Source organism: Primulina tabacum, chromosome 6 (assembly GCF_025594145.1).
Source record: "Primulina tabacum isolate GXHZ01 chromosome 6, ASM2559414v2, whole genome shotgun sequence".
Classification (NCBI taxonomy): Eukaryota; Viridiplantae; Streptophyta; class Magnoliopsida; order Lamiales; family Gesneriaceae; genus Primulina; species Primulina tabacum.
Genome location: NC_134555.1, coordinates 44,587,646 through 44,609,230, shown reverse-complemented (window position 1 = coordinate 44,609,230; position 21,585 = coordinate 44,587,646). Strand labels below are relative to the sequence as shown.

Sequence of the window (21,585 nt, the reverse complement as noted above, 5' to 3'; positions counted from 1 at the left end):
TTCTTCGAGTTTTCTCTCATCTTATAAGCATTTGAGTGAGAGAAATATCGGCAATGGGTGGGCCAATAGATGGCAGACCATAGTTGGTGGAGAAATGTTTAAGAACGTGGGCTGCTCAAAGTAATGCGAGGGATTTCAGACGGAAATTTAAGAAGACGTGTTTTGAACGCGTCTTCACATTGACAGAAGGCTCTATAAATAGAGCTCCCCCCTTCATTCTGAAATCATCATTTCTTCGAGTTTTTTCTCATCTTATAAGCATTTGAGTACTTAGTTCTATAATATTTGTGAGGTTTTTTGTTCTCCTGTATTAAGAGAGTGTGTGTTCTCTTTGGAAACACAGTGAGTGAGTTGTACACCACAAAATATTATAGTGAAATTATTTTCATCTTGCTCGTGGTTTTTACCATAATAATTTTTAGGGGTTTTTCACGTAAATCTCGGTGTTCATTTTATTCTTTATTTTCGGTATTATCTCAAATTCCGCACGGTAGACCAACAATTAATTTTTTTAACATACCTCACAAAATTTTCTTCTCACTTCTTACGACCAATTTTAAATATTTTATAAATAACTTTTTAATATTTTATATTATATTATAAAACTTGATGTCATTGGAGTAATCATTTTAATATGATCTAAGCATACATTTTTTTTCCAATTTTAGCCAACATTCTATATAAACGAAAATTTTGTTTTTATGTATTTATTAGTACTTTTAATACATTCACAAATTTATTTTCACATGTCTCTCATCCAATTCCTACCTATAAATACCCTTTTTTAATATATTTAATCATAATTTAAAATAATTATATGAAAAAATATAAATATATTACATATAGATAACAAATAATATTACTTACTATATGTATTATATTCACGACAATAATTATCTCACACCCAATTATTACAAGGTAAAAGAGTACAACGGCTGAAGAAGCAAATTTCCTGACCCCCGCCGCGTAACCACCTTATATTCGACCGTTGAAATAACCTTTCCCAAAATAACCTTTCCCCAAAATAAAACCCCTCTCTTTTTCTCACTGCAAAGGCTTCTTTTCCTCTCTTCGGCAACATAATGGTGGTGGGAATCGCCGGCGGCAGCGGCGGCGGGTGGAGACAGGCAAAGAGATTGGCTCTCTTATTGATCCGCCCTGCTTTCAAATCATCCAAATGGTACTAAATTTTTCTCTTTTTTCCTTCGGAAGTTTTTGTTTATTTCAATTAATTATTCATGCGAAGCCAAAAACTGTAGCAAAGCAACGGCGAAAATGGCGGTGGCGAGGAGATGCTAAGAAACAAGAGGGACGTGGTAATAAGGCAGATGAGACATGGCATTGCTATGCTCCTCGAGTCTCGTCAAGATGCCACTGCCCGTATTCGAGTAAAATATCATTTATCTGCCTTTCCCTCATATTTTTTTCGTGGTTTCTTTCTTTTTTTTGAGACTGAGTTTTATGGGCTGGTAGAGGTATGTTTGAAAGTTAATATGTTTTAGGTGGGACGAATCTTCCATTCTTTAAAATATTACAAGTAAAAGTTGTGAAGGGCTGTAGCACTGCTCTTTACTGGGTTGACCAAAATTTTCCAATCTCTGCGATCGAGTTTATGGAAATTGAAAAAAATTAAAATTTCAATTAGTGCTTATTGCCAAAGAACTGCGAATAGACGCTTAAGAATGAGAATTGTAACTTCTAGAATTTGAATCCCATAGAATTTTGGTCAATTGCTATTTTAGAAGCTCGATTATGTGAAGGCAAGGTGTTCCAACTTGCGGATGGGACAATAATCATGTTTGGTTTCTCAACTATCTGGTCTTGAAACCAAATAGATCTGCCTTAGATGAATGGGACTAGAGAAATATTTTGATTCTTCTAAAAAAATATTGTCAAGATAATATAAAATAAGTGTAAAAGGAAAGAAACCTGAGAAAATCGTTAGCAAGAAAAAGTCTATAAATTTGGTATGTTTCGCTAAGCAGTGAGAAAAGGGCTAGGACCAGAAAAATCTGCAGAATTTTATGAAAAATGTCTTAATTTTTATGTCTTCTCATTTTCTGTTTCAAATCTGAAAATTATGGGTCGTGTCTTGGTGCATATATTTTCAGATTTGTGAAATCGTTTTTACGTTTAGCCTCATATCACGATTTCTACATTTGAGGCTTTCAAGAAATTGAAATTTCACTCGATTTTCATGACAACTTAAAATTAGCTCATTTCTGTATCGTAAGATGGGACATTTGCTTGTAATTAACCTCCATGATTCATCATTTGAATTTAACTAGCCCGTTCACATAGATAATTTTCAGAATTTGTGTGATCTTTAATAATTCAAGTATTAGTTAGTCACGAGAACATAACTTTTTGTGTATTTTAGGGTCAAACTAATTTTCTCGTGGGTTCACCCTTTGTATTATCGATGACTTAATTCAATTTTGGGTTTAGCCTGCTGAATTCTAGTTCGTGCCTAGCAACACACTTCATTACTTCTAAAGTGTCTTAATCTGTCTATACGTGATTGGAGAAACTCTTTTGTCTAAATCATACATTAATGTGATCAAATATCCTAGGGATTATTAATTTGGTAGAAAACACAGGATATTCCATGTGCATATGCGAATTGCGAGTCCATAACCATAATGCACAAACTTCTATCTAGATTACTTTTCACCTATATGAGGATTAATGGTGCTAGTCGGCCAGTGGGAGTCATTTGGAGAATTTGGGTGAGGGTTGTTAAGGAAATTCATTATGTGAGCATTTATTCATATGCGCAGATGTCCCTACACCTGTGCTGATGAAATGCAACGACGACACAACAAGAATATTAATCTTTCTCGTTAGACTATGCATTTACTAGGCACACATGTAGGTAGAGCATGTCAAAATAATAATATTTGAAATAAGAAATGTTCAAATTAAGTAACGAAATCATTGAACAGTTTGAAATTTGAACGTAGCATCTCTAAGACTTTAATTCAGTTAATCAAATTTGTCTTGGTCACCAAAAATTCTTTTCAGCAGTATTCTTAGGTTAAGTTGTCTGAAATTTTTTTTTTTGAAACTTCTCACGGCTTTTGAATTGCGAACCGATGGATCTTAATAAATCAACATTTTGCTGAGGGGGTTCCCAAAGCCAAAATTGGCCAATCTTAAGGCTTTCAAGCCCAAGCGTAAGAGGAAGTTGATCATACATCAAAGTGACACTGAAGCTACACCTCCTCCACCAGTCAAGAAAGCCAGGACCACCAAAACCGAACCAATCTCAATGCCAAACAAACTTGCACCATTGCATGATTAGAAGAAGAAGAGGTAGGAGATCAAAGCTCAGCAAACTTGCACCATTGCATGCTGAGAAGGAAAACAGGCCGAAGATCAAAGCTCAGAGAACTGATACATCATTGCCCAAAACTGATGTCAATACAACTACTGCCGAGACAACCAAAATTGGTCATCTTTAGGCTTTCAAGCCCAAGCCTAAGAGGAAAACAAACTTGCAGGCATGCTTAGAAGGGAGAAGAGGCAGGAGATCAAAGCTCAACAAACTTGCACCATTGCATGCTAAGAAGGAAAAGTGGCAGGAGATCAAAGCCCAATAAACTTGCACCATTGCATGCTGAGAAGGAGAATACGCAGGAGATAAATCAAAGCTCAGCAAACTTGCACCATTGCTTGCTGAGATTGAAAAGAGGCAGGAAATCAAATATCAGAAAACTGATCCATCACTACCCAAAACTGATGTCAATACAGCTACTGCCGCGACAACTAACAAGGGAGATTTTGTTGATGTTCCCAAAGCCAAAATTGGTCCCAGGCCTTGGAGGAAATTGATCATACATCAAAGTGATACCGAAGCTACACTCTTCCACCAGTCAAAAAAGCCAGGACCACCAAAACCAAAGCAATCTCAACGCCAAGCAAACTTGCACCTTTGCATGCTGGGTCCATCATTGCCCAAAACCGACGTCAATATAGCTAATGCCGAGACAACAGACAAGGGAGATTTTTTTGATGTTCCCAAAGCCAGAATTGGTCAATCTTGAGGCTTTCAAACCCAAGCCTAAGAGGAAGTTGATCATACATCAAAGTGATACTGAAGAGTCAAGAAAGCCAGACCACCAAAACCAAACCAATCTCAACTCTAAGCTTGCATCATTGCATACTGAGAAGGAGAAGAGGCAGGACATCAAAGCTCACCAAACTTGCACTATTGCATGCTGAGAAGGAAAAGTGGCAGAATATCAAAGCTCCGAGAACTGATCCATGCATTAAGACTGACCAATTTTGGCTTTGGGAACATCATCAAAGCTCAGCAAACTTGCACCATTGCATGCTGAGAAGGAAAAGTGGGAGAAGATCAAAGCTCCGAGAACTGATCCATCATTGCCCAAAACTGTTGTCAATACAGCGGCTGCCGAGACAACTGAGAAAGGAGATTTTGCTGATGTTCCCAAAGCCAAAATTGGTCACTATTAAGGCTTTCAAGCCCAAGCGTAAGAGGAAGTTGATCATACATCAAAGTGATACTAAAGCTACACCTCCTCCACCAGTCAAGAAAGCCAGGACCACCAAAACCGAACCAATCTCAACGCCTTGCACCATTGCATACTGAGAAGGAGAAGAGGCAGGAGATCAAAGCTCAGTAAACTTGCACCATTGCATGCTGAGAAGGAAAAGAGGCAGAAGATCAAAGCTCAGAAAACTGATCCATCACTACCCAAAACAGCTATCAATACAGCTACTGCCGCGACAACTGACAAGGGAGATTTTGCTGATTTTACCAAAGCCAAAATTTGTCAGTATTAATAAGGCTTTCAAACCCAAGCCTTAGAGGAAATTGATCATACATCAAAGTGATTCTGAAGCTACACCTCCTCCATCAGTCAAGAAAGCCAGGACCACCACAACCAAAATAATCTCAACGCCAAGCAAACTTGCACCTTTGCATGCTGAGAAGGAAAAAAGACAGGAGATCAAAGCTCAGTAAACTTATCCATCATTGCCCAAAACCGACGTTAATACAGCTACTGCCGGGACAACTGACAAAGGAGATGTTGCTGATGTTCCCAAAGCCAAAACTGGTCAATCTTGAGGTTTTCAAGCCCAAGCCTAAAGTTGATCATACATACATCAAAGTACACCTCCTCTAACAGTCAAGAAAGCCAGACCACCAAAACCAAACCAATCTCAACTCCAAGCAAACTTGCACCATTGCATGCCGAGAAGGAGAAGAGGCGGGTCATCAAAGCTCAGCAAGCTTGCAGCCACCCAAAACTGATGTTACTGCCGCGACAACTGACAAGGGAGATTTTGCTGAAGTTACCAAAGCCAAAATTGGGAAGTATTAAGGCTTTCAAGCCCAAGCTTCAGAGGAAATTGATCATCATACATCAAAGTGATACTGAAGCTACACCTCCTCCACCAGTCAAGAAAGCCAGGACCACCAAAACCAAACAAATCTCAACGCCAAGCAAACTTTTGCACCATTGCATGTTGAGAAGGAGAATAGGCAGTTGATCGAAGCCCAGCGAACTTGCACCATTGCATGCTGAGAAAGAAAAGAAGCAGGAGATCAAAGCTCAGAAAACTGATCCATCATTGCCCAAAACCGACGTCAATCAGCTACTGCCGAGACAATTGACAAGGGAGATTTTGCTGATGTTCCCAAAGCCAAAATTGGTAAATCTTGAGGTTTTCAAGCCCAAGCCTAAGAAGAAGTTGTTCATACATACATCAAAGTGATACTGAAGCTACACGTCCTCCAGCAGTCAAGAAACTTAACCATCAAAACCAAACCAATCTCAACTCCAAAGAAACTTGCACCATTGCATGCTGTGAAGGATGAGAGGCGGGTCATCGAAGCTCAACAAACTTGCACCATTGTATGCTGAGAAGGAAAAGACGCAGAAGATTAAAGCTCAGAGAACTGATCCATCATTTCCCAAAATTGATGTAAATACAACAACTGTCGAGACAACTAACAAGGGAGATTTTGCTGATGTTACCAAAGCCAAAATTGGTCAGTCAAGAAAGCCAAGACCACCAAAATCGAACCAATCTCAACGCCAAACAAACTTGCACCATTGCATGCTGAGAAGGAGAAGATCAAAGCTGAGAAGGAAAGAGGCAGAAGATCAAAGCTGAGAGAACTGACCCATCATTGCTCAAAACTGATGTAGCTGAAGCGTAAGAGGAAGTTGATCATACATCAAAGTGATACTGAAGCTACACCTCCTCCACCAGTCAAGAAAGAGAGGACCATCAAAACCAAACCAATTTCAACGTCAAAAAAACTCGCACCATTGCATGCTTAGAAGGAAAAGAGGCAAGAGATCAAAGCTCAGCAAACTTGCACCATTGCGTGTTGAGAAGAAGAAGTGGCAGGTGATCAAAGCTCAGAAAATTGATCCATCATTGACCTAAACTGATGTCAATACAGCTACTGCCGAGATAATTGAAAAGGGAGACTTTGCTGATGTTCCCAAAGCCAAAATTGGTCCGTCTTAAGGCTTTAAAGCCCATGCCTGAGAGGAAGTTGATCCATACATCAAAGTGATACTGAAGCTACACCTCATCCACCAGTCAAGAAAGCCAGGACCACCAAATCCGAACCAATCTCAAAGCCAAGCAAACTTGCACCATTGCATGTTGAGAAGGAGAAGAGGCAGGAGATCAAAGCTTAGCAAACTTGCTCCATTGCATGCTGAGAAGGAAAAGAGGCAGAAGATCAAAGCTCAGAGAACTGATCCATCATTGCCCAAAACTGATGTCAATACAGCTACTGTCGAGACAACTGACAAGGGAGATTTTGCTGGTGTTCCCAAAGCCAAAATTTGTCATTCTTAGAGCTTTGAAGCCAAGCTAAGAGGAAGTTGATCATACATCAAAGTAATACTGAACCTACACCTTCTCCACCAGTAAAGAAAGCCGGGACAACCAAAATCGAACCTATCTCAATGGACAAACTTGCACCGTTGCATGCTTAGATAGAGAAGAGGCAGAAGATCAATGTTTAGCAAACTTGCACCATTGCGTGCTAAGAAGGAGAAGTGGCAGGAGATCAAAGTTCAGAAAACTGATCCATCATTGCCCTAAACTGATGTCAATATAGCTATTGCCGAGACAACTGACAAGAGAGACTTTGCTGATGTCCCAAAGCCAAAATTGGTCAGTCTTAAGGATTTAAAGCCCATGCCTGAGAGGAAGTTGATCATACATCAAAGAGATACTGAAGCTACACCTCGTCCACCAGTCAAGAAAGCCAATACCACCAAATCCGAACCAATCTCAATGCAAAGCAAACTTGCACCATTGCATGCTGAGAAGGAGAAGAGGCAGGAGATCCATCATTGCCCAAAACTGATGTCAATACAACTACTGCCGATACAACTGACAAGGGAGATTTTGATGATGTTCTCCCAAAGCCAAAATTAGTCATTCTTAGAGCTTTCAAGCCCAAGCGTAAGAGGAAGTTGATCATACATCAAAGTGATACATATTACACCTTCTCCACCAGTCAAGAAAGCCAGGACCACCACAACCAAAGCAATCTCAACTCCAAGCAAACTTGCACCTTTGCATGCTGAGAAGGAAAGAAGGCAGGTGATCAAAGCTCAGAAAACTGATCCATCATTGCTCAAAACGGACGTCAATACAGCTACTGCCAAGACAACTGACAAGGGAGATTTTGCTGATGTTCCCAAAGCCAGAATTTGGCAATCTTGAGGCTTTTAAGCCCAAACCTAAGAGGAAGTTGACCATACATCAAAGTGATGCTGAAGCTACACCTCTTCCAGCAGTCAAGAAACCCAGATCACCAAAACTAAACCAATCTCAACTCCAAGCAATCTTGCACCATTGTATACTGAGAAGGAAAAGAGGCATAAGATCAAAGCTCAGAGAACTGATCCATCATTGCCCAAAACTGATGTCAATACAGCTACTGCCGAGACAACTGAAAAGGGAGATTTTGCTGATGTTTCTAAAGTCAAAATTGGTCAGTCTTAATCCTTTCAAGCCCAAGCGTAAAAGGAAGTTGATCGTACATTAAAGTGTTGCTGAAGCTACACCTCGTGCACCAGTCAAGAAAGCCAGGACCACCAAGCAAACTTGCACCATTGCATGCTGAGATGGAGAAGAGGCAAGAGATCAAATCTCAGCAAACTTGCACCATTGCGTACTGATGTCAATACAACTACTGCCGAGACAATTGACAAGGGATATTTTGGTGATGTGTTCCGAAAGCCAAAATTGGTCAGTCTTAAGGTTTTCAAGCGCAAGGATAAGAGGCAGGACATCAAAGCTCAGCAAACTTGCACCATAGCGTGCTTAGAAGGAAAAGTGGCAGGAGATCAAAGCTCATAAAACTGATATTTCATTGCCCTAAACTGATGTCAATATAGCTATTGCCGAGACAACTGACAAGGGAAACTTTGCTGTTGTTCCCAAAGCAAAAATTGGCAAGTCTTCCCAAGCCTGAGAGGAAGTTGATCATACATCAAAGTGATACTGAAGCTAAACCTCCTCCACCAGTCAAGAAAGCCAATGACCACCAAAACCAAACCAATCTCGACACCATGCAAACTTGCACCAATGCATGCTGAGAAGGAGAATAGGCAGGAGATCAAAGCCCAGCGAACTTGCACCATTGCATGCTGAGAAGGAAATGAAGCAGGAGATCAAAGCTCAGAAAACTGATCCGTCCCTGCCCAAAACTGATGTCAATACAGCTACTGCCGTGACAACTGACAAGGGAGATTTTGCTGATGTTACCAAAGCCAAAATTCAGGCCCAAGCCTCAGAGGAAATTGATCATACATCAAAGTCATACTGAAGCTACACCACCTCCATCAATCAAGAAAGCCAGGACCACCACAACCAAAGCAATCTCAACGCAAGCAAACTTGCACCTGCATGTTGAGAAGGAAAAAAGACAGGAGATCAAAGCTCAGAAAACTTATCCATCATTGCCCAAAACCGACGTCAATACAGCTACTGCCGAGACAACTGACAAAGGAGATTTTGCTGATGTTCCCAAAGCCAGAATTGGTCAATCTTGAGGCTTTCCAGCCCAAGCCTAAGAGGAAGTTGATCATACATACATCAAAGTGATACTGAAGCTACACCTCCTTTAGCAGTTAAGAAAGCCAGATCACCAAAACCAAACCAATCTCAACTCGAGGCAAACTTGCACCATTGGCTGAGATGGAGAAGAGGCAGGTCATTAAAGCTCCACGAACTTGCACCATTGCATGCTGAGAAGGAAAAGAGGCAGAAGATCAAAGCTCAGAGAACTGATCCATCATTGCCCAAAACTGATGTCAATACAGCTACTGCCGATACAACTGACAAGGGAGATTTTGCTGATGTTCCCAAAGCCAAAATTGGTCATTCTTAGAGCTTTCAAGCCCAAGCGTAAGAGGAAGTTGATCATACATCAAAGTGATACTTAACCAACACCTTCTCCACCAGTCAAGAAAGCCAGGACCACCACAACCAAAGCAATCTCAATGCCAAGCAAACTTGCACCTTTGCATGCTGAGAAGGAAAGAAAGGCAGGAGATCAAAGCTCAGAAAACTGATCCATCATTGCTCAAAACGGACGTCAATATAGCTACTGCCAAGACAACCGACAAGGGAGATTTTGCTGATGTTCCCAAAGCCAGAATTTGTCAATCTTGTGGCTTTCAAGCCCAAACCTAAGAGGAAGTTGATCATACATCAAAGTGATGTTGAAGCTACACCTCCTCCACCAGTCAAGAAACCCAGACCACCAAAACTAAACGCACCATTGTATGCTGAGAAGGAAAAGAGGCATAAGATCAAAGCTCAGAGAACTGATCCATCTTTACCCAAAACTGATGTCAATACAGCTACTGCCGAGACAACTGAAAAGGGAGATTTTGCTGATGTTTCTAAAGTCAAAATTGGTCATTCTTAAGGCTTTCAAGCCCAAGCGTAAGAGGAAGTTGATCATACATTAAAGTGTTGCTGAAGCTACACCTCGTGCACCAGTCAAGAAAGCCAGGACCACCAAAACCGAACCAATCTCAACGCCAAGTAAACTTGCCCCATTGCATGCCGAGATGGAGAAAAGGCAGGAGATCAAAGCTCAGCAAACTTGCACCATTGCGTGCTGATGTCAATACAACTACTGCCGAGACAATTGACAAGGGATATTTTGCTGATGTGTTCCCAAAACCAAAATTGGTCAGTCTTAAGGTTTTCAAGCCCAATGAGAAGAGGCAGGACTCCAAAGCTCAGCAAACTTGCGCCATTGCATGCTTAGAAGGAAAATGGCAGGAGATCAAAGCTCAGAAAACTGATATTTCATTTCCCTAAACTGATGTCAATACAACTATTGCCGAGACAACTGACAAGGGAAACTTTGCTGATGTTCCCAAAGCCAAAATTGGTAAGTCTTCCCAAGCCTGAGAGGAAGTTGATCATACATCAAAGTGATACTGAAGCTAAACCTCCTCCACCAGTCAAGAAAGCCAATGACCACCAAAACCAAACCAATCTCGACATCATGCAAACTTGCACCAATGCATGCTGAGAAGGAGAATAGGCAGGAGATCAAAGCCCAGCGAACTTGCACCATTGCATGCTAAGAAGGAAATAAAGCAGGAGATCAAAGCTCAGAAAACTGATCCGTCACTGCCCAAAACTGATCTCAATACAGCTACTGCCGCGACAACTGACAAGGGAAATTTTGCTGATGTTACCAAAGCCGAAATTCAAGCCCAAGCCTCAGAGGAAATTGATCCATTCATCAAAGTCATACTGAAGCTACACCACCTCCATCAATAAAGAAAGCCAGGACCACCACAACCAAAGCAATCTCAATGCAAGCAAACTTGCATCTGCATGCTGAGAAGGAAAAAAGACAGGAGATCAAAGCTCAGAAAACTTATCCATCATTGCCCAAAACCGACGTCAATACAGCTACTGCCGAGACAACTGACAAGGGAGATTTTGCTGATGTTCCCAAAGCCAGAATTGGTCAATCTTTAGGCTTTCCAGCCCAAGCCTAAGAGGAAGTTGATCATACATACATCAAAGTGATACTGAAGCTACAACTCCTTTAGCAGTCTAGAAAGCCAGATCACCAAAACCAAACCAATCTCAACTCGAGGCAAACTTGCACCATTGCATGCTGAGAAGGAGAAGAGGCAGGACATTAAAGCTCCACAAACTTGCACCATTACATGCTGAGAAGGAAAAGAGGCAGAAGATCAAAGCTCAGAGAACTGATCCATCATTGCCCAAAACTGATGTCAATACAGCTACTGCCGATACAACTGACAAGGGAGATTTTGCTGATGTTCCCAAAGCCAAAATTGGTCATTCTTAGAGCTTTCAAGCCCAAGTGTAAGAGGAAGTTGATCATACATCAAACTGATACTTAACCTATACCTTCTCCACCAGTCAAGAAAGCCAGGACCACCACAACCAAAGCAATCTCAACGCCAAGCAAACTTGCACCTTTGCATGCTGAGAAGGAAAGAATGCAGGAGATCAAAGCTCAGAAAACTGATCCATCATTGCTCAAAACGGACGTCAATACAGCTACTGCCAAGACAACTGACAAGGGAGATTTTGCTGATGTTCCCAAAGCCAGAATTTGTCAATCTTTTGGCTTTCAAGCCCAAACCTAAGAGGAAGTTGATCATACATCAAAGTGATGCTGAAGCTACATTTCCTCCAGCAGTCAAGAAACCTAGACCACCAAAACTAAACCAATCTCAACTCCAAGCAAACTTGCACCATTGTATGCTGAGAAGGAAAAGGGATAAGATCAAAGCTCAGAGAACTGATCCATCTTTGCCCAAAACTGATGTTAATACAGCTACTGCCGAGACAACTGAAAAGGGAGATTTTGCTGGTGTTTCTAAAGTCAAAATTGGTCAGTCTTAAGGCTTTCAAGCCCAAGCGTAAGAGGAAGTTGATCATACATTAAAGTTGTCTCGCCCCGGGACGGGGGTTGGTTGACACCGGCGTTGCTCTCAAATTTACATTCGAAAACAACCAGCCTCAGAGTACAGAATTCAGAAACCAGTCTTTTATTCATAATACGAAATAAATCAATTGTCTGTTACAACTCGAATACTGATGTTTTACAGCGGAAATGTAAAACCAGACATAACAGTGTCTTAACAGATACAGTGGAATTAACATAAACATAAACTGAAAACAATAATATTCTTCACCAGCCCCAGAACTGAATCTGCTCTTCTTCTAATATTTCTTCCTCGTTCTTATCTGAGATGGGTTTGGTGGGTGAGTGATCTGATTGTCACTCAGTAAGCAGGGGCGGGAATAACTCCCAGTTTTCGAAATCCTTTTCAACAAAAACAGTAATACAATAATATACAGAAAACTCGTATTTTCAGAACAGAAATCAGAATTCAGAAGCACTGAACACGTTAGTGAATTTCATGGCTAAACTGATATCAGTCCCTTATATGTTCTCTCCTCTAAGCGGTGAGGTCAGAATCAGAATCAGAATTCAGAAATGTTCAGAATATATATTCCTACCTAAAAGCACTAGAACAGGAGATGATAATTTTTGATTCATTCATAAAAAAAAATTAAGATACAGACTTATCTATTTATATTGTAGGTTACAAGAGATAAAAAAGGAAAGAATAAAACTAATTAATCACATCCTAAAATATTGCAATCACTCTAACAATTAGCCTAAGATTTCTCTAGACCTAAACTATTGCAATTATTCTAGCCTAAGATTTCTCTAGACCTAAACTATTGCAATTATTCTAACAATTAGCCTAAGATTTCTCTAGACTGCGTCAACACTCCCCCTCAAGCTGGATGGTAAATGTTGTACATCCCAAGCTTGTCAATCAGTCTTTCGAACATAGGCTTGAACAAAGCCTTTGTTAAGATATCAGCAGTTTGTTGCGACGTAGGAATATAGGACACTTCAAGTATCCCCTTATCAATCTTCTCCTTTATGAAATGCCGATCAATTTCAACGTGTTTGGTACGATCATGGTGAACCGGGTTGTGAGTAATAGCTATGGCAGCTTTGTTGTCGCATAGGATAAGCATAGGGCTCTTTTTCTCTATTCTCAGTTCTTCCAATAACAGTTTGATCCAAAGAGCTTCACAAATTCCAAGAGCCGCTGATCGAAGTTCTGCCTCCGCGCTACTTCGTGCAACAACTGATTGCTTCTTGCTGCGCCAAGTAACCAGATTTCCAAAGACAAAGGAGCAATAACCAGACGTGGAGCGTCGATCATTTGGGCATCCAGCCCAATCGGCATCAACAAAGACTTCAACACACCTCTTTTCTTGCTTTCTGAACATGAGACCACGGCCCGGAGTGCCCTTTAAGTACCGTAATATCCTGATTGCAGCATCAAGATGACATTGGTATGGTGAGTGCATAAATTGACTAATGCAACTCACGGGGAAGGAAATATCCGGCCGGGTGTGCGAGAGGTATATCAATCTGCCGACTAACCGTTGAAATCTCCCCCTGTCGACAGGTGTATCATCTGGTTTGGCCTCGAGTTTGATGTTAGGATCCATGGGGGTATCGGCCGGTCTACAACCCATCAATCCGGTATCATTGAGTAAGTTAATGACGTATTGTCGCTGTGAAACAAAGATTCCAGCCTTGCTTCTAGCTACCTCCATTCCGAGAAAGTATCTCAAGTGACCGAGGTCTTTCATTTCAAAAGAAGTGGCCAATTTCTTCTTAATTCGCTCTATTTCAGCCACGTCATTCCCGGTGATTATAATATCATCAACATATACAATAAGAATAGCAATCTTATCCTTGACCCGATGATAGAACAATGTATGATCACAATGAGCCTGTTTGTACCCGAGAAGATGAACAGTGGTGGAAAATCTGTCGAACCAAGCTTTCGGAGACTGTTTCAAACCGTAGAGAGCTTTCTTTAGCCGGCAAACCTTGTCGTTACTTCCTTGATTGTGAAAACCGGGTGGTAGATCCATGTACACCTCCTCAACGAGATCGCCGTTGAGAAACGCGTTCTTGACATCGAGTTGGTGAAGTGGCCAATCCAAGTTTGCTGCGAGAGAAAGCAACACTCGGATAGTGTTGATTTTGGCTACTGGTGCAAATGTCTCTAGGTAGTCGATACCATAGGTCTGCGTGTATCCCTTAGCCACAAGTCGCGCTTTATATCTGTCAACGCTCCCATCACTATTGCACTTGATGGTGAACAGCCATCTACAACCAACCGGTTTCTTGCCATCGGGTTTCGGAACAATCTCCCATGTCCCATTTTTTTCGAGGGCTTTGATCTCGGCAAATACTGCTGTACGCCACTTGTCATCGCGAAGGGCGTCATCAATGGTTGAGGGAACGGTGGAATGTGACAGGTTAGTGACCAGGGCTTGTAGCGGCTGTGACAACTTAGAATGCCCCAAAAAATGTGAAATAGGATGTTGAGTACATATCCGAGTACCTTTGCGGTGGGCGATCGGGATATCCAAATTTGCCAATTCGGTGGTATCCGGATCGGGCGCTGGGTTTGACGGGGGCGATGCAGAAGGTGCAGGTTCGATATTCTTGTGCTTGCGTCTGCTGTAAGTTGCTGCAAAGCGGTCAGTGGTTCCACGAGGAGGATGAGTTGGTGTTACAGAAATTTCAGCGGGTGGACTTGAAGGTGGAATTGGATTTGGAGCAGGAGTAGTAGGCGGATTTTGTGGTATACTGGGTGAAGGCTGCGGATTTTCTGGAATTAAATGTGGCTCCAAGGTGGACGGAAATCCCAAAAATAATTCTGGCTCTAAGGAAGAGGGAGATTCCTGATTTTGTGGGATTTGAGTGTTAAGTTGGGATGGAGGTGGGATTTGTGACTCTTGTATTGGATTCGGTTCCCATAAATATTCCCAAAAAAATTTTTGGTTCTAGGCGAGGAAGTAGGATCAGGAGCATAATTATGAGGGGAGATGAGAATTGGATTCGGAGTAGGGGGATAGAACGATTGCGATTCAAGAAATGTGACATCCCGTGAAATAAAATATTTTCTTTTGGATGGAGAATAACATCGATAACCCTTTTGTGTAGAAGAATAACCAACAAACATACATTTGTGGCTACGAGGATCCAACTTAGACCTAGAATTATCATGAATATGAACAAACGCCGAACATCCAAACGTACGTAGAGGAAGATCAGTGAATATTTTGGACTTTGGGAATGATTTTCTGAGGATATTTAATGGTGTTTGGAATTTTAACACCCGAGACGGAAGTCTGTTGATTAGGTAACATGCGGTTAAAATAGCATCCCCCCAATAGATTTTTGGAACATTGTTTGTGAAAAGAAGGGCGCGAGCGACCTCTAAAAGGTGTCGATTTTTTCTTTCGGAAACCCCATTTTGTTGAGGGGTATCAACACATGAACTGTGATGAATAATACCATGTTTTGAAGAAAATTCATTGAGTGATGAATTGAAATACTCGGTGCCATTGTCAGACCGAAGGATTTGTATTTTAGAGTTAAATTGAGTAAGGATCATATTGTAGAACTGTTCGAAAATTTTCAAAACTTCAGATTTGTTAGGAAGGAGAAAAATCCAACAGACACGAGAGTGATCATCAATAAATGTAATAAACCATTTTTTATTAGAAATTGAAGCGACTCGAGACGGACCCCACAAATCACTGTGTATGAGAGAGAATGGCCTAGATTCATGATAAAGATGAATGGGAAAAGGTATGCGAGTATGTTTAGCTATCTGACATACTTCGCATACAAACCTATCACAAGAGTGAAACAACGAAGGAAACAAATGTTTTAAATAAGAAAAACTTGGGTGACCAAGGCGTTGATGAAGTAACATTATTTGTTGGGGACGAGATTGATGTGTAGAATCATGGACCACTTGGCAGCACCGAACAGTAGAATCAGCTCGTAGAAAGTGATATAAACCCGACACCTCAGCAGCACGCCCAATCGTCTTCCCCGAGGCCCGATCCTGAAAAATACACAACTTAGGTGAAAAATTGGCAATACAATCGGAGTCAAGGGTGAGTTTGCTGATCGACAGCAAGTTGTAAGTCAATTGAGGGACAAACAAGACATTCTGTAATATCATACGGGGACTCAACGAAACAATGCCAATACCAAGAACAGGAGAAATTGAACCATCTGCCAAAGTTACTGATCTAGATCTTTGGCATGGTTGATATGATGAGAAAAGGGTGCGAACTCCGGACATGTGTTCGGATGCACCTGAATCAATAATCCAACACTCACCAGAGTTACCAGGGTCGGTAACAGAGGAAGAAGTACCGTGCGCCATCAGTGAAGTCGAGGTGGAAAGGAACTGGCCAAGTTGATTGAGTTGTGCTTGAGAGAATGTTGCAGCGGATGATGGTGTGTTGTTGTCGACTTTCACCGGTACGGCTGGCTTGGTGGACTCGGCGTTACGCTGGCTGCGTGGCACCCAGTCAGCTGGCTTGCCGTGGAGCTTCCAACATGTGGCTTTAGTATGATGAGGTCGGTTGCAATGTTCACACCACAGCTGCGGTTTGCGGGATCCTCGAGCGGCCATGGCAGAGGCATCATGATTGGTGGCAACGGGTATGGTAGCTTCACCGAGCATAATTCGTTTCCTCTGTTCTTCTCGACGGACTTCGGAGAAAATGGTATCAAGGCTCGGTAATGGCTTGATACTCAGAATCCGTCCACGAGCATCATCCAGGGATGGATGTAGGCCGGTGAGGAAGTCATAGGTTCTTTCTTTGGCGAGCAATTTTTGGTAGATCTCACGGTTGGCAGCATCGGTCCACTCAGGTTGAGTGAAGAGATCGAGTTCTTGCCACAGTTTTGTTAGCGAAACGAAGTACTGAGTTACAGTACCATCGTCTTGTCGCAGATTACGAGAGCGAGTCCGGAGGTCGAACATCTGATTCGAGTCTTCAAGATCTGAGTAGGCTAAGGCAACAGCGTCCCAAATAGCCTTTGCTGTTGGGTAATGGAGGTAGATCTCTGCAATGGAGTCGTCCATAGAGTGAAGAAGCCAGGCCATAACCATGGAATTCTGAATATCCCACGCTGCAAACGAAGGATCAGATTGGTTGGTGTCGAAATGGAACCATCAAGGTATCCAAATCGTCCTTTCCCGCGGATAATAAGTTGGACGGAACGAGACCACTGCAGTAGTCCGGCCACTGAGTTTAAAGCTGGTAATTTGGAATGGAAGGGAGTTATCAGAGGCACTGAGAACAGGTTGCATCTCTGATTTTTCCATAGATGAAAAAAAATTCAAACGTAAAGGCTTTATTGCTCTGATACCATAAAAGCACTAGAACAGGAGATAATATTTTGCATTCATTCATAATAATATTAAGATACACGACTTATCTATTTATATTGTAGGTTACAAGAGATAAAATAAGAAAGAATAAAACTAATTCATCACATCCTAAAATATTGCAATTACTCTAACAATTAGCCTAAGATTTCTCTAGACTTGAGGTTCACATAAACCTACATTCAAACCATGCTAGCCATTTCCTATTTTCCCAATGTTACCCTCCAAAATTAAAATCCCACTTCCTGCGCGTTTGTTTTCATACTTCTTAATAAGAAACATGTCACCTATTTAAGAAGAAAATTTTAAAGCACAGGAAAGGTTTTGATTCATTATAGGTTTTGATTCATTATCTTAATTAAAACCTAATTTTTATGAGCTTTATACCGTCCTTGTTGTTTTACTTCACTAATAAATATACGACTATAAAATTAATCTCGCAATTATTTTATTAGCATATCTTAGGTGAAGGAGGAAACACAATACCATCTCCTGAATGATAGTGAGCCAACTCTTGAGCAGTAGAAGCCATCCGTCCTAAGACTGCATTCATCTAATCAAATTTATAATCAGGATAGTTTTGAAAGTGTAAACAAAAAAGAAAAGATAACTTTACAATTATTTCTATCTGGAAACATTAATATGTATTGCAAATGACTAATTCTTAACCCCTCTTGATTTCTAAGTCAGCACCTGCTTGGAAATAATAAATAAAACCAATGCATTGCCGGGTGTGTGCTGTGGGAATGAACTTGGTCGAACACAAAGCTACAAAAGTTGGTGTAACTCTGTGAACATCATCTAGATTCAAAGTAAAATAAATTCATGATACTTTTGCAAAAGGCCAGATCTGACTTGTTTGAGACTAAGAAACTACCCCCCTTACATCTCTCAACAAATATGCAAATACTCACTGAAATTAACAAGTCAAAGTTCAAAATCCACCAACACTCGAACAAACGTTTGGACGGAGGATGGACTGTGAGGTTTTGATATATTAACTAGCAAATAAAATGTTCCACAAATGGACTCTGGACCCAATTGTCAAGCTATAAGTGCTGCCAAGGACATTTGACAGATCAACCATGAGAAGGAACAAACATGAGGACTTGTTTTCAAGTTGGCGGGGAGATTTGTTGAAAGAATTTTATATATTTTATGTTCTTATCTGCTTCATTCCAACACAGAAGTAAGATCTCATCGTACTACACTTATTTTCATATATGCTCGAGTTAAACCAAGAAAAAATATAAACCACAGAACAACCTACCAAGCTACTCGATCACGTTTTTTAATTAAACTCTATTTATGTCATATATGAATATCATATGTAGATAACAAATAGGTATTAAAAAATTAAAGTCACAGACCCCATATATGCACAAATATCGATTTTTGCTTAACTTCTGGCAAAGTAAAGAATTAAAAAATGATCGTTCACATTTAAAATTACAGAATTGAAGAGGACATTTAGCATACCTCCAAATTCCTTGCTGAAAGGCTATCATCTATGGTAGTCAGTTGTCCATTGGCAGTGGAGGTTGCAGAAACTCGTGCTCTTCGACCATGAATTAGTGCTGAAGCCTGCTCAGTGAGCATATTATTTTGAAATTGCAGATGATGTAGCTGTTTCTGCAACTCCGAGGCTTCAGATTTTGCTGCTAATGTAGCATCACTGGGCATAAATACAGCAACCGTTAACTTCACAGAGTAGCAAAATGCATCATAATCAATTTAAAGCTTAAATTCTATCCAATTATAGCAACCAATTGTCTTCCTTTTATTTCTGTTTCTAAACAGTGAGATAAACCTAAAGTAAACCGAATTAAGGAAAAGGAAAGAATTTATTTACAAAATAAAGTAAAGGGCCTTGCCATCACTCCCTTGTACCAATTTACTCTTCCTCTCACAATTTTCTTCATCCTACAGGCTATCATTCTCCCGGTGATTTTGAAAAATCTTTAAACTTTGAAAGCAACTGGTTCAGATGTCAAAGTGTAGTAGTATACATTATCTAATACGGTAAAAACATTACTAGAGGGTTGCAATAACATCAAAGTAAACATTACTAGAGGGTTGCAATGACGTCAAAGTATGCATTACACGACAGAGTTCGAGATAATTCAGAATGATCTGCTCAGAATCAATCTATAGAATCATGAAACTTGCTTACACACTACATGTAAGTTTTAAGTTTCTTAACTTTAATACAATAATTTGAAAATTCAAGCAGGGATTAGTGGTATAACCTTAATTAAGGGGTATACAAAATTATAAAGACTCCTCTAGAAAATCACTGACATTAAGGACAAGTCAATACCTAAGTGAATGAAATAGAAGCTATGACCCATACTAATAAAATCAACCTCCATTCAAACAAAAGAATTATATTAACAGAGCAATTTGGTAAACTTCCATAAGAATATGCAGTCATAAGTTTCAGAAGTTGCAGAAGTACCTACAACATAACCATCCTTTATTATGAGTAACGAGCAAAGAATATACACGAGAATACCACCCACTAACTTAGATATAAGTTCAAGTTAGCATCAAACCTTGAAAATGCTAGAGTTAAAAATGCAAGCAGGATTGATCCCATTTCACTCTTTTGTTTGAAATATATGAATCAAGATTGAGTTGGACCATAATTTCCTCTGTTTAACAACCAAGCACAGAAATTCCTCTTTTAGTGCTTATTTAGTGTAAAAAACAATTTAATCCTTTGTTCCTTAACCCAATCGGCACACATCAATCACACCCAATGAAATTTAATTCTAACCCCATTCTCATCTTCATAATTTAATTAAATCCTACTACTCCACAATCATAATGGTACATTTTATGGTATGCTTGTGAAACAATAAGCTTAATAATTAGAGATTTACGACTCACACACTTTGAAGGGATGTCATATATCCCTAGAATTGATGTCTCGACCAAATCTCTAGAAAATCATATGCATTGTTAGAAAGTGTGTTTCTAAGGAATACATATGCAATTCATCCAACTGGGAATAGAAGCATAGCTTTTGAGGTTATATAGAGTTTCAAGAAAACAATACTTTATGTTTAATGGTGTGCACATAAAATGATCGTGTACTCCAAGCTAGATCAAGCCAATAGGTTTATCACTACATATCTTACATCTTTATGGAACATTGATGGATTTTTAGGTATACTGGAACAAGATTCTAAATGTATTTAGTCAAATGAGTTTAATCAAGTGACAGTTAACCAACGTCTAAGAAGCAAAAAAGGAAGAACAAAAAAATTGCTTCCTAAAACTGCAAAGGTTGTGATTCTACTACTACAAAGACAGTACAAGTGAGCCTAAGAGATCATGCAAAACAGCGATTACACGGCACTCTTACAGAGGAACTAACTTCCAGTGGATGATTTAATTACCAAATAAACACAATATGATTCAGAGCTAAACATATTAATGGAAATTGTGGTATAGGAAAATTAAATTTTGCAGATAATCAGGAATGGTGAAATTAACAATTACCGAATTTCTTTCAATCCCTCTTCAGTTCCAAAAACTGCCTCCTGGTTGTCTCTCCTTGCTGAAAATGCTGAAATGCTGTCATAAGCTAAGTCTAAATCTTCTCCCTGATGATATAAAAGCGTACATTTGCTGAAAATAGACCATGAAAATAACAAATATATACGAGCATGCGACCATTTTGGGCAATCTAATATTCATCAACAAATAAAAGAAGCAAAGGATGGTATAGGGAAAAAGGCACAACTACAACCAAGATAACAACCTAAAAAAATAGAAGCAACAGGGTCAATTATTAATCCTAATGTCAGATCCCACCTGACTTAAGCTAAATGTGAACTCAGAAAACTTGATCTGAGTCAGGAGCTGTAAAATATCAGTCCTTAAGACAGATGGAATAATCCTGGTAGCTACATTCTCCTAACTCCTCACAAATGCTAAAGTATGGACTATGGAGCAGCACATTTGGCAAAATGTGAAATATTTCAATGGGTGTCATTTAGACAGCTCATATAAATAGTGCAAAATTTATATCATCAAAGTATGATGCTTTAATCTGACTTAACGGTTCAAAGTTAGAAGATTTGGAATCAACCAATTCGCAAAATTAATGAGAATACCTCTAAAAGCTTCCCTTCCTGCAGAAACTGCTCGTACCTGGACGTAAAGGTGGGATAATCATTGACCACTAAATTAAAAATACAGCAAGAAAAAAGTTTTACAAAACAATTTGACATTAACAGCAAAGCATGGT

The 21,585-nt window shown here is 40.1% G+C and overlaps 1 protein-coding gene across 1 annotated transcript; it reads right to left on the bottom strand.

The window, feature by feature from the left end:
* Positions 1-17,726: 17,726 nt before the first annotated feature.
* Positions 17,727-21,585, bottom strand: LOC142548307 (AUGMIN subunit 3-like). The gene is made up of 4 exons (XM_075656617.1): positions 21,452-21,585; positions 20,835-20,938; positions 18,807-19,002; positions 17,727-17,880 (listed from the first exon to the last, which is right to left on the bottom strand). The coding sequence occupies exons 1-4, from the start codon at positions 21,566-21,568 to the stop codon at positions 17,779-17,781; spliced, it is 519 nt and encodes a 172-aa protein (XP_075512732.1). The 5' UTR covers positions 21,569-21,585; the 3' UTR covers positions 17,727-17,778.

What these genes read in the sequence shown, in the direction of transcription:
- LOC142548307 (XM_075656617.1), bottom strand. Translation starts at nt 21,568, where the DNA reads ATGTCAAATTGTTTTGTAAAACTTTTTTCTTGCTGTATTTTTAATTTA. An exon ending in AGGAAGGGAAGCTTTTAGAG is followed by an intron (nt 20,939 to 21,451) that starts GTATTCTCATTA and finishes TTATATCATCAG; the next exon opens with GGAGAAGATTTAGACTTAGC. An exon ending in GAGGGATTGAAAGAAATTCG is followed by an intron (nt 19,003 to 20,834) that starts GTAATTGTTAAT and finishes ATTTATGCCCAG; the next exon opens with TGATGCTACATTAGCAGCAA.